The sequence below is a fragment of the Cicer arietinum genome, chromosome 2 (genome assembly GCF_000331145.2).
Source record: "Cicer arietinum cultivar CDC Frontier isolate Library 1 chromosome 2, Cicar.CDCFrontier_v2.0, whole genome shotgun sequence".
Classification (NCBI taxonomy): domain Eukaryota; kingdom Viridiplantae; phylum Streptophyta; class Magnoliopsida; order Fabales; family Fabaceae; genus Cicer; species Cicer arietinum.
This window is the reverse complement of record NC_021161.2, coordinates 6,449,706-6,463,148: the sequence shown is the minus strand read 5'-3', so window position 1 is coordinate 6,463,148 and position 13,443 is coordinate 6,449,706. Positions and strand designations below refer to the sequence as shown.

General features: G+C 32.7%; 2 protein-coding genes across 2 annotated transcripts; one reads left to right on the top strand and one right to left on the bottom strand.

The window, feature by feature from the left end:
- The first annotated feature begins 2,366 nt into the window (after nt 1-2,366).
- Nucleotides 2,367-11,591, top strand: LOC101491623 (probable magnesium transporter NIPA8). The gene is made up of 14 exons (XM_004489679.4): nt 2,367-2,688; nt 3,440-3,721; nt 4,571-4,655; nt 4,743-4,804; nt 4,906-4,991; nt 5,096-5,169; nt 5,522-5,624; nt 5,707-5,835; nt 5,921-6,020; nt 6,112-6,231; nt 10,236-10,326; nt 10,410-10,473; nt 10,937-11,033; nt 11,116-11,591. The coding sequence occupies exons 2-14, from the start codon at nt 3,629-3,631 to the stop codon at nt 11,335-11,337; spliced, it is 1,326 nt and encodes a 441-aa protein (XP_004489736.1). The 5' UTR covers nt 2,367-2,688; nt 3,440-3,628; the 3' UTR covers nt 11,338-11,591.
- An 875-nt stretch (nt 11,592-12,466) lies between these two features.
- On the bottom strand, nt 12,467-13,443 carry LOC101495179 (uncharacterized). Its single transcript, XM_004489690.2, has one exon. The coding sequence runs from the start codon at nt 13,158-13,160 to the stop codon at nt 12,645-12,647; it is 516 nt and encodes a 171-aa protein (XP_004489747.1). The 5' UTR covers nt 13,161-13,443; the 3' UTR covers nt 12,467-12,644.

The following is a 13,443-nucleotide window of genomic DNA, read 5'->3' as shown; positions in this document are numbered from 1 at the left end:
CGAGTAAATAGAATATATATATATATATATATATATATATATATATATATATCAAAAGAGATACAAAAGAGTATAATTGATTACATCTAACTCCAACAAAGAGAGATTTAGTTACTCATTGTCATGTTAACTTTACAAGATCAAGATGAGAAGAAGAGAAATTGGGCAACAATGATGATTTTGAGGATTTTTCTAATGTTTTTTCAAGTGAATTCCTTTGGTTCTTTCCTTTTATCATTATTTTTACCCTTGAAAAATACTTCAACTTTAAATAGTTTTCTGACAAGTGGCATTTCTCTCAATAGACATCTAATTCATTTAGCAAGTGAGTATACTTCATGGTGAAACAATTCCAACTATCAAACCGCCTTTAATTTTGCTCAACGAGATTACTATTCGCTTTGCGATATTAACTTTTCAAAATCTGGAAATTTCACTGTCTTGAGCTTGCTAAACCAGAAGATGTCTCGCTCAGAGAACTCCATTTTCAAAATCTAGAAATTCACTACCTTGAACTTGCTCAGCAAGAAGATGTCTCATTAAGCGAATTTCATCTGCGCCGTTTCCTTAAATCTTGACTCCAATGATCTTGATTACTCTTTTCTTTAATTACTGCTCTCATTTTACCTAGAAAAACAAGGAAAGATGCAACATATCATCATTTATTATATCCCTAACCTTTATAACTAAATATTTATGAGGATTAAGGTAAAATAACATGTTTTCTCTAAAATTAAGTTAATAAGTGCTTTAACAATATATCAAATATATAGTAATTGAACACTTATCATTTCTCCTGACCTCTCTTAATGTGCTTAGAAGAAAAAGAAGTTGAATATGTGATGAAGGAGATCCATGTATGCTTATGTGGAAAGCATTGCAGAGCTTGAACATTAGCTTCAAAAGTGCTTAAATATGGATACTAGTGGACAACAATGAGAGTAGATTGTGCGAAAATAGTGCACAAGCGTGACAAGTTCCAGGGATGGTTTTCCAATTTGTCATATTAGCCAATAGAGTTACTACCTTAGGTAGGGACATCATGAGCTTTCAACAATTAAGGGATATACATCTTTGGACCATTTACAGTTACATTAGTTCAACTCAAATTTATTGTAGGTTGTATAGGTTATTATTTGAAATAGATAAAGGTCAAGCCTCTATCTATTATTACTGTAGAGAGATTGAGGAAGTTTATGAAGAATAATCTCTTTTACCAACATGACCTTTCATTCTCCAGCATCATAGATAATGACACTTATATTGTATGTTAGAGGTTCTAGATTTCTGGAGTGCTCTTGCTTCTTGGTTATGTGTGTCTCGTGTAATTAAAAGGAAGGAGAATGTTTTGTCCTCTTGAATTCTAGTGGATCAAAGAAAACTACATTGACTGATTTTGAGTTGCTAGTGCACTCCAATTCTACTCACTCTAGTGCTTTCTATTCACTTATCTATGTTCCCACAATATTAGAGTTCTCCTAACTCTTCTCAATACTTCTATCAATGATAACAAAAAAATAAAAAATAAAATAACTCATGCATTTAATACTACTTTAAACATCATAGATTTCAAATAAATTTTAATTTTAAAATTTTATTTTACTAAATTTGAGATATAGACGGTTTGATCTCAGTAGAACGATCATACAATTATTAATTGCGTGAATGAATCATTAACCACATAGGATCCAGGTTCTAACCAAACATATTTTAAGTCTGAATTTTGAAAATAATTTCCAACCACAGAAGATATTACTAGGTCGCGAAGTAGGTCGTTTTCTTTAATATGTTTCACGATATTGTCTAAAATTGTGCAAGACAAACTATCAATCACGATGTCCCCTACGATAAAACAACTCAGTTAAAACTGTATCAATATTCTACTGCACTATAGAAACCATTCTAGAATTAGACCATCAATATGATTATAATGACCACTAAAGATATGATATTTAAGATCATTCATAAATCGAAGGAACTATAACACAAAAGCCGCTCTAAAATTGTAATGACAATGATATTAAAAAGTTTAAAGAGACAAAAATAAAATGAGAGAAGTGACTCAGAAATATAATATAAGAGTTTGACATTATTTTTATAATGACGTAAACAATCTCACACATTAAATTATGAAATGTGAGACTTTAACAAGTATTTCAATATGATACTTTGTCAATTTTTAAATCTGAGATCAATTTATTTTAAATAAACGATCAAATTGATATATACTTAGTTTTATTAATGTGTAATGTAAATCATCTGATTTCAAATGAATAGACTAGATTGCCTAGTGCAAGAATATGCTATTACATGCAATCCATGTCCCTTAAGATCCACGTTGTCTTTTGCTTTAATGACCTTGACCCGAAAACTTCCTCTCTGTTTCCTCTCACGCATTCTCTCTCTCTCTCTCTTCCATTCCACATTTCTTCTGGAATCTATGACCAAACTTCCGTTCATTTTGGACCAAGAAAAGTCTTCTCATTTCATCTCATTTAATTAATTAACGAATTTTTTTTGTTTTTATTCGCAATTAAATTCCCTTTCTAGTTCTTTTTATTTTAAAATTAAAACCCTTATTTATTAATCTTCCATTTGAATTCATCTTACTTTCTTCGTTCAACCCAACCTAACAATCTCAATTTCAGCGCGAAAAACAACAACACCGAAGAATCCTTTCTTTCTCAGGTAATTAATCAACTTCCTAATTCATCGTGTTATACACAATGCAATTTTCTTAAACTTTCTTTTTTTGCAATGTGTTTTTGTTTGAGTTGGATCTGTGTAGATAATTTAGCAGATCTAGGTTTTTTTTAGGAATTATGTTGGGTTTTTGTTGTTTTTTATTTTGATTTGTGTATTTTTTTTCATCCCTTTATTGATCATAATTTTGTTCCCCCCTTTTCCCCCCCAAAAAATGAAATTCCTTCATGAATTATTGTAGATTGATTATGTTTTATCAATTTTTAGTTTTAGTACCTGCAAATCGATTTTTTTGATTTTTGGGTCTGTTTATTATATGTTCCAAAAAAAAATTGATTTTGATATTCAATTATTTTGAAATTTATAAACAAAAAACTGAAGTTGAGGAAAATCACTTTTTAAAAAAAATCAATTATCAAAAATGACTTTTTTAGAAGCTACTAAATACAGCTTCTCATTTAAAAAAATATCGTATTAAACATATGAAAACAAAACATTAAAAAATGATTAGCTTTTTTTTTTTTTTATTTTTAAAAAGTGTTGTTTTTACGGAAAATATTTGTAACAAACGGATCCTTTAATTTTTTCCTCTTTTTTAAATGAGCTGTATCAATTTTTACACATTCATCACCCTTCATGAACAATTTACAAGCTAACAATTATTAGTAGTACTTGACAACGTTATTGAATGTTTTTGGATATTTATTAAGTTGTTTGGTTTATGTTAATGACACAGGATTATACTATTGTTTTGACATTGCTTCACTTGGTGCTGCTTACAAGAAAAAAGCTGTTATATCATATCCAAATTCCACTCCTGTTTTGCCTTGTGTGCTCAATTTGAAAGCTAACTTCTGTTAGACAGTGTACTATATTTTTTTCTGCTGCATGTGGTGTCTCTTTTGCGGTGCCACATCTTTTATCCATGGGGGAGTGGGTTGTTGGAGCTTTCATCAACCTTTTTGGTAGTATTGCTATAAACTTCGGGACCAACCTTCTCAAATTAGGACATAATGAGGTATGACTTAAGTAGTTTTTAGCTTGGAATTGTTTGTGATGTACCTTTATGTGTATGTATATAACGTCTCTCATTTTTCTAATGAGGTGCAATTAGTTACTTTGCTAATGAATTCCTTATTAGATCAGTTGACATGATAATTCTCCACTTAATTAATTGGTTAAACATTAGGATAAAATAAGTGTAGCAGAGTTGCGAATGTTGTATTGGATGTGTGGAAAGACTAGACAAGATAGGATTAAGAATGACAACATTAGAGAGAGAGTTGAGGTAGCACCTATAGTAGAAAAGATGGTAGAAACTCAGCTTAAGTGGTCTGGGCATGTCGGGAGGAGACCTGTAGATTCTGCAGCAAGGAGAGAAGAATAAATGGAGGATTTAGAGGCAGGAGAAGACCTAGGAAAACTATTAGAGAAACTATTAGGAGAGACCTAAATATTAATGAGCTAGAGCTAGATATGCTATGATTGAATGCTATAGCGCCATTTGATCTGTGTAGCCGACCCTACTTAGTGGGAAAAGGCTTGGTTGTTGTGTCTTGTTACATCATTGCTTTGGATATCTTAGCAATGTTGTAAATAAGATACTATATGTATATCTTTTGGATTAGGAAATGTAACATTGACTCTCACTATGAATGTAAAGCAATGAAACTTTATTATATTCGATACCAACTGGTTTTTGTTCATGTCATTTGACTTTTTTGAATGCCAATAATTATTTGCGATCTGCGCAAAATCTCTGGCAATAATGTCAGCACTCTTATTATTATTTTTTAAAGTTTCAATATCAAATTATCAAATTATTTCGGAAACACGAGTGAATATGTTGCGCTACATTTTTTCGCAGAGAGAAAGACATTTACTTGGAAATGATGGGGTACATGGAAAGGTGACTCTGAAGCCTATTATATACTTTCAGAGTTGGAGAATCGGTATAGTGTAGTTGCATTTATATGTGTAGGTTTTGCACATTTTTCCCAGATGGCTGATTCTATACTTTTGTTTTGGCTGATATGCAGGTATCTTATTTTTCTTTCTTGGAAATTGCCTTAATTTCATTTCATTCGGGTATGCTGCTCAGGTATGTTTCCATGGTACTTTTTAGATTTGTTTTTACATCATATGATGTAATTTTATTATTGTATTATGCATTAGTTTTATCTTATTTTGGTTTGTTGGCAGTCACTTCTTGCAGCTCTGGGATCTGTTCAGTTTGTATCTAACCTCGCATTCGCTTACTTTGTGTTGAACAAATTGGTGACAGTCAAGTATGAGAAATTTGAATTAAGAGTACTGTTTCACTTTTGCTTTTTCACCAATACTGTTTTGCCAATGTAAATTCTCATGGCTTAATAATTGTCCTTTAAAATAGGGTACTGGTTGCCACAGCTTTCATTGTTCTCGGAAACGTTTTTCTAGTTGCTTTTGGCAATCACCAATCACCTGGTATGTAACATATTACCTAGTTCAATTCAATTAAGCTTTGCTTCAATGTTTCCTTTTGAAAACAATGTTCATTTGTTAATTAAGCTGATAACCATATTAAGTAAGCTTCAGATAGTATCAAATTTTATATGCAGTTGACTAAAATGCATAATTCAGCAAACTGCATACTGAATTTATTAGACTTTGATATGCAAATGGTAGAAATGAACAAGCATTTTAATGCTTTTGCGATAAACTTAATTTGATTTATCAGTAAATATATTCTTTATGCTTATTAAATGTCACAATTCATTTTTGTTAAACTGTTTTAATGGTGCAAACTAATTTTTGTGATGATTTGCTTGTGTTTCAGTTTATACACCAGAGCAGTTGACAGAGAAATATACCAATGCCGCATTCCTTCTGTACCTTCTAGCTTTGATTGTAATTGTTGCCTTGCATCACTCCGTTTACAAGTAATGACTACGACTCGTTTACTTGTTCATTTTTCAAACAAACGAATTTTTTTCCTTTAAGATTAACATGCGTAATATGCAGGCGAGGTGAACTTCAGCTTGCTGTATCAGGACATGACCTCAAACCCTTTTGGAGTATGCTATTGCCCTTTTCATATGCTGTAGTTTCAGGGGCTATAGGTTCATGCTCAGTGTTGTTTGCCAAGTCTCTGTAAGTCCGATACTCCAACATGCTATCATGGTTCACGACACAGTTGTCATGTACTTTATTCCTAATTTCAACTTCATTTTGGCAGTTCTAACCTCTTACGACTAGCTATGTCCAATGGTTATCAGTTGCACAGCTGGTTCACGTATTCCATGCTTCTTTTATTTCTCAGTACTGCCGGATTTTGGGTATGGCTTATTTTTGGGTTAAAGAATTTCTTAGAGCCTTTATCAATGTGCAAAGATCTTTTGATCTGATAAAACTTTTCCAATTGTGCAGATGACCAGGTTGAATGAAGGACTTTCCTTGTTCGACGCAATTCTTATTGTTCCCATGTTTCAGATAGCATGGACTTTCTTCTCAATCTGTACAGGATTTATATATTTTCAGGAATATCAGGTACTTTGGCATCTAGTTATATATACACACATGTAGCCTTTTCTTTGACATAGACACTCTTACGAAGTTAAAATCAAACTATTGTAGATAAATAATGAAATATCTACTCATACTTTGATGAAATGGACTCAATTCATAAACATCATTTATAGAAACACCATGGATTCAACATACAAAACACACTTGGCCCACATAACATAAATCAAATTATTGACTTGATCTTGCTTCTCTTCTATGTGCATCACCTATGTTGTCAAGAACTGAGCTGACAGTTCATTCAAGGGACAAATCCAAAAATCAATCAAACCGGAGACCGACATAATTTATTAATAATATTACGACACAGACACATAGATAATAATAACAATTTAAAAAAATAGAAGTGATTAAATGTAATTATATGTTCCCATCAAACATCGAACATACCTTGAATGTAAAATACTATATATTACATAAATAATAGTAATTGGGGCTATAAAAATTTAGGGAGGTGGAGGGGGCCAGAGCCCACCCTTAATGCCCCTAGATCCGTGCCTGTTTCATTCTTAACTGCTTGGTAAATTCATTCTTTGGTGATGTTTATACATTATAAGCCATTCTTCTTGTATCATAAGGCCTAAAGATACTTAAATTTGCTAATGAGGCTTTTTTCTGCTTAAATTTAATCATATGCTTACCACTCATGCTTTGAGCCTTGGGCCATGGCTTACTGCAGAGGAATCATAAAAACTCCAATATCACAGAAATTACAAGTAAATCTAATCACATTAAAACAGGAGAAAATAATGATGTGGATGGTGAACTATATTTAGCCAACAGATTAAGACCATTGTATTTGTAATATTATGATAGGCCAACAATAAACTCATAGGTGATAACAAATAAGGTCTCGTTGCTGAGTAACTCAAGATATGGAATTTTGAGAAACATATTAAGCAAAAACTCAATATCCATATATCACTGATATATTTTAAAATACTTGGTCTTGGTAGTGTCATTGGTAGATTTGGCTGTTACGAATTGGAGTTATTCGGAAGAGATGTTAAAAGTTTGAGTAGCTATGCAACTGTCATTACTAGTGAGCCAGTATTCCTTAACAATTGACACCATGTACAAGATGAAAAACAAATTTTGACATATATACATTGATATAATAAGAGCATTATGGTTATTTTTATTGCCAAATATTTTGAAGAAAAATAAATCTCAAATTTGTTCTTTTAGAAACAAACACTGCTGTGGTGCAAACATATCAGAACATTTAAAAAAAATAAAAAATTTAATATCTTTTAACTGACTGAAAAGCAATTCTTAGATCAAGTATTATAACTTCCAATAAAATCAATTTTAACATATAATAATTTGCATTGCCCCATTTTTTATGTAAAGCAAAAGGACGAGATGTTTCAAAAGACTATGGAACTTAATGCCATAGTCATAGATGAGGGAACTGATTTTCTCCTACCTCTTACAAATGGAAGAAGCAACCAACCTTGCACGTCTGGAAGCCTGAGAAATAAGGCAATGTTTGTGATAGGCACCTAGTAGTTAAGAAAGTAAGTATGAGGAACAATAATAAGGAGAAGAAGGATAGTAAATTGGAAAAGAAACTGAACTACTATAAATAGGGGTTAAGCAAAGTAGGTTGGGAGGTAGTTACCGCGTAAGAATTCAATTAGGGAAGGGAGAGTACAGGTGTTCTAGAATTCACCCAAGTCTCTATGTATTCTTTGTTCTTCTGTTTTACCATTTTTCTATACCAGTTGAACCTATCAAGTGGTATGTGATTGGGTTTATTTGAAAGCTCAACTGTGTAGGTAGCGTTCGTAGGTGCACTGCAAGAATGAGAAGTCAAGCAGGTGCAAGAGAAGGTCGGATCAGTGGCTTATGGGTTGCTATTTCCTGGGACCATTGAAACTCACCCACTCTGATATGATCTTGTTAGTCATGGTTTACTTTAAGGATCGTTCTAGGTCGGAAACTTACAAATTTGAGTGAAAATCGCGCATAACTGGAGAATGCGATAAACGGCGCTGCGAAACTCCGATTTGGCCGATTCCAAAACGAGGTGAAAGATGACGTTCTGAAACGTGAATTAGGCTTTTGAATCACTGAAACCCAGTATATAGAACTCGAGATATGAACGCAGGTTACTGATCACGAAAATTGGAAGAATTGGAGTATTAGGGTTTGATGTAAAGGAAACTCAATATTATTATTCAGCAAAGAAACCAAGAACAAAACGGTTCCACAATCTAAGGATTGATAAACCACGAAGAACGCCACAAGGGTTAACAACCTTGATAAGTTCAAGATGAATTCTTTCAAGAACTCTAGAGAGCAAAGCCTCACAAAAACAATATTCAAAATCTGCCTTAAGAAAAATAAGGGTTTGCCTTTTATAATGGCAACTGCTAAAAAGTTCTCTAAATTTGGCCCAACTGACATTTTTTACAGTTACACCCAAATTCTTATTAGTTTAGTCTATTACTTTAATTAAAAGTTGATAACACATAGATGCCGCCTTCATTCCTTAACTTCTTCAATTTGGGTTAAGCAATTGACTATCTTGGGTTTTAATTCTTCATGAGTTGTACTTGCTTCAAATAAAGTGGTTATCAAGTTATTTAGAACCTCCTTCGCCTTCTTTGACCTTGCTCTTGTCATTGGGGTTCCAAGACCTTGAATATCCTCTAGGCTTTCTTCCTTGGTTATGCATTCTATGTCCTCATCACACTCTACCAGGAGCTAGAAAAATTCACCCAGTTTTCCATGTCAGTAAGCTATAAAGAGCTACCCTCACCCAGTTTTCTCCAATCCTTTTGTGTTTCTTGTTAAGCAGTAATTTCCCAGAAGAATTATCTTCTGTGGATTATTGAAATATTAATATCATTCTATTTTCTCGTTATCTCTGGTGTGCTCTTATTAATTGGTATCAGATCCTGATTTTGATCTAAGCCTGATTTCGATGCAAGGACATGTGGGTTGTGCATTTTCGATCCTGCAACAGATCTTTCATTTTCTTTTCCTTCTCAAGTTTTTCCTTCTCTTCTACTGTCTCACTTGGAAGTTGGAACTTGTTTTCCTTGGTTAGTCCCTTGCTGCATATCGCATAAACCTTCAGGCTCCTCTTCTTCCACGGATATGGGCAAGATGTACCAATATTCCAACTTAAATTGCCAAATAAATGTCAGCAAGAAAGTACGCCAACTAACCTATTGACATTCCGCCAGAGTGACCATTGGCGAGCACGACGACAGACTTCAACACCTCTATCAACTTCTCCTCTGGTGTTTCCCCGTGTCAAAATGTTCCTCAATGTATAGCACCCACCACCGACATGCATCTTATCCATCACACACTGGAAACTCCATTTCCGACATGATGTACCACAACTCCAAGATCGGAGCTCTGATACCAATTGATAGGTACTAAAGTCTCTACTCAAGAAATGTGGAGTCCAACTCCTTACAGGATGTGATTAAGCTCAAAAACTACAAGAAAGAAAAACCTACTGACTTAAAGGGTCTGCAACCTCCCTAGCCAAATGGCTCCAAACCTTTACCCAATAAACTGCCTACCCTTCTCTCTTCTCTCCCACTAGTAATAACTCTCACATGTTCCCCTCTATCTAACCTGCCACGTGGGCAGTCTATTGCAAATTTCACCCCAACTGTGAATATTATGAAGTATTTGTAAAATTATGAAGAACATAAACTTGACTGCATGCCTGCACATTTCCACTAAATGGTGAGATATGTAGCTAATAACTGCTGCATGACTCCGTTTATTCATAATATGTAGACGTTCTTCTGGAACCTCCTAGAACTAGATGTTTCTGAAGTCTTGATGCTTTCACTACTGTTGAATGCTTTCACACTACTGCTTGTATTTTTTATTTGAATTTTTGTTTGGTGAATATTAGTATTGTTACTTTGATGAATGCTGAATGTTTTTTGATAATGAATTTAGGTGTCATGTAAACCTTATCTTCCTGAAAGCAGGTATTTGACACGCTAAGGACAACAATGTTTATACTTGGAATGATGTGTGTGTTCATTGGCATTTCTTTGCTGGCACCTGATGAATCAAAAGGTATTAAAAATTCATAATTGTTTTATTGTACTATAATCCGAGGTATGCATAGGATAATATTTAACTTGTTCTAAATGTTTCAGGTGAGACTAAAGATAGTTCTTTGGATTCCGGGGTGTCTCCTGCCATTTCAACAGAAATGAACAGGTAAAGATATGAAATCTTTGTATGAATTTCCAAAAGTGAAAATGTATCATATTTATTAGACATCCCTGAAAGGAAGATAAATGGTTGAAGTACTATTATATTATGGAAACAAAACTGTACACTGTCAGTGTAAAACTGTTTACACCAAGTGTATGTCCATTATTAAACCTGTACATTATCATTATTGTATCATCATCTTACATTTATACTTTAGGTTGGTTTCAACCTATTGATATAAAATTATAAAACATAGACATGTCTGTTAAGAAGTTTATAGTATATTCTTCTATCTTCCGCTTTGATCTTCAAAAGTAGAAAAAAGGTTCTTCAATTTTTCTTTTTAACAAAATGGGTATCGCAATTCGCTGCTATTCCATAACTTGATTTCTTCATTATAGTTACACATGTGCTTCTTATTATATGTGACTCTTCACTAATGCCAATACTGTTATATCTGTTATAGGCTAATAGTTTCTTCCGAAGAAGCACACAACAAAGACCCAAGATCTTTTGTCAACGGAGTGCTGGTAAAGATTACAAATATGTGGGTCAAGGCAAAGGTATATATATAACTGGTTTGTATTGACATTCTTGTCAGATTGCATTCGATAAGTAACAATCCGAGCTTCTTTCTATTTGCAGACGTCATGTGCATTATCTCTTGGTTTTGGGGAGGATACCATCAATGCATCTTCAGTTTTTGTGATGCCAATGATGTCATCAAGAATGAATGGCTTCAGAGGTAATGGGCTTGAACGGGCAAGGATTTTGTCGATGAGAAATTCAGGTTGGAGCAAGGTACCTATGGATGAAGATGCCGTGAAATTGCTTGATACTAATCCAATTGTCCCTCCAAGTCCTTGATATAGTGTTTGATAGCCATAGGATTTCCCAGGGTTTGGATTTATTTTTCTATATATTTTTTAATGATGATTGGAGTAAAGATGAGATATATACCATTCATAATTCAATTATTTGCTCTATTGAGCATTCATGTAATCTTCCAACCTAAGGAAAAGAGGATAACAAAAAATTGTATATTGTACATACTTGTAAATTTTTGCTTGGACAATTGAAAAGAAAAAGAAGTTATCCTTTTAATGTACTCCTTATTAACACTTTTGGTGTTCTTTGTCTTCTCTAATTGTTCTCCTTTAAAATTTCTCTTTCTCTTCATTGAACTAAACATACCGATAATTCAATCAATCGTAGTCCCCTATTTCCATAATTTCCATTATCTGTATGACTTGAACAAACAATTAGGGTTGATTAAACAGAAAATGATGCAAAACATCAAAAGATTTAAAGATAAATAGTTCACTTTCTTGCTCCACAAATTGCCACATTTATTAACATTCCCATTAGTTTATGGAAGATATTGAAGAGCTATAGTTGGGTCCAAGAACCTCGACTTGCATTACTTTTTAAAAATATTTTCAATTTTCAATCACTAAAAAAGATGCCACATCATACCTTGTAAGATAAAATTTGAGTTGAATCAAAATTACAACATTCTGTCATATACGAAGAACCAAAATGTTCGATTCTAAAATTATAGGACAGTAAAAAAGGTTAACAACATATATAATATAATATTAGTTGAAGATGTAAAATGAGTTTTAAGAAATTAACATGAGGCTAAGGATGTCATGACTATTATTGTTAAATATTTTGTGTTTGAGAAGTGTAGCGAGAAAAATAAAAGGGTAACTAGAACAAAAAATCTATTCTTAAATTTCTTAAAAATCACAGTTTCGTATGGAGGTATACATATTTGAATTGAATGAAAACAAAAATATTTTTATTTGAAAATACATATTTAACGGATAAAAAAAATTATATTTATTTTTATATTTAATTCCGAAGTATATCTAGGACAAGAGAAGTAATTTTCTAATTTATTTTCTCTTATTTTTTTAAAGACTAAAAAAATACTTCTCAGTAATGCGTTGTTAATGTCATTAACATGTAAGAACCAAAATCACATAACAAATTATACAAGATGTGCCTGTCTTTTCATTTTCTTTAAAACCATATGATAACATATATTAATATACACAGCGAGGTCAATTTTGAGCTTTCATGCATATATATAAGACAATAATGTTCATACGTGCCAACTTTGCAATTTGCCTTTCAATTTTCATGCAATGGTACTTCCATGCATCAAGCTACAAAGAATCTTGATTTTGCAAGAGAATTTGGCTACGGAATTTCTTGATAAAAAGTTCAGCTAAATGGTCAATTTCATCTTCCACTTTCAACTCTTCCTTCCAACTTTTCACCAAATCAATTGACTCAAAATCCATGCACTTTCCACCATCATCATCATCATCATCATCATCATCATACATGGAATGGTAACAATTTTCATAATCACTCTCATATTCTTTGTCCTCAACCACTACTTGGATTTCACTAGCCTCATTGGAGTGTGCATTGTTGTCATTGATCAACATCACATTAATGGGCTTGTTATGCTCATTATCATGACCAAAAACACTTTTTTTTTCTTTGGGGTGAGAATGATGCCTTAAAAAAGATTTGAACTTGTGAGAAATGGAACACATCATATACCTTTTGTTCATCACAAGTGACATTATAACCAATTGGGCCTTCATGGATTTTGTTTTTGACCTCAAATCACACATCACCTTCTTCATTAATCCAAATGCTCCTTTCTTCATCTTGTTTTGTTCCTATTCAAGTAACAAAAATACTTTGTATATTTTATGTATGTATGTATATATATATATATATGTGCACAAAGGAAAAAAATGAAAATGAAATTTTATATGGAAATATTTGTGGTTGAGTGTTTTATTTTTATTTTTATATGGCAATGATTGTTATTGGATTAAGTTTATAGCAAAAGAAGTGTGTTGGAATGAAAGAGCTACATGATAGGTTATATATATATGATTGTGATAGAGAAGTGAAACTTGATTGAAAGGAAAGAGTTGGTGTGGT

Excerpts from the sequence above, each read along its gene's own strand:
- LOC101491623 (XM_004489679.4), top strand. The coding sequence starts at position 3,629 with ATGGGGGAGTGGGTTGTTGGAGCTTTCATCAACCTTTTTGGTAGTATT. Across the intron at positions 5,836-5,920 it reads GTGTTGTTTGCCAAGTCTCT|TTCTAACCTCTTACGACTAG; the intron begins GTAAGTCCGATA and ends TCATTTTGGCAG. Across the intron at positions 10,474-10,936 it reads ATTTCAACAGAAATGAACAG|GCTAATAGTTTCTTCCGAAG; the intron begins GTAAAGATATGA and ends TATCTGTTATAG.
- LOC101495179 (XM_004489690.2), bottom strand. The coding sequence starts at position 13,160 with ATGAAGAAAGGAGCATTTGGATTAATGAAGAAGGTGATGTGTGATTTG.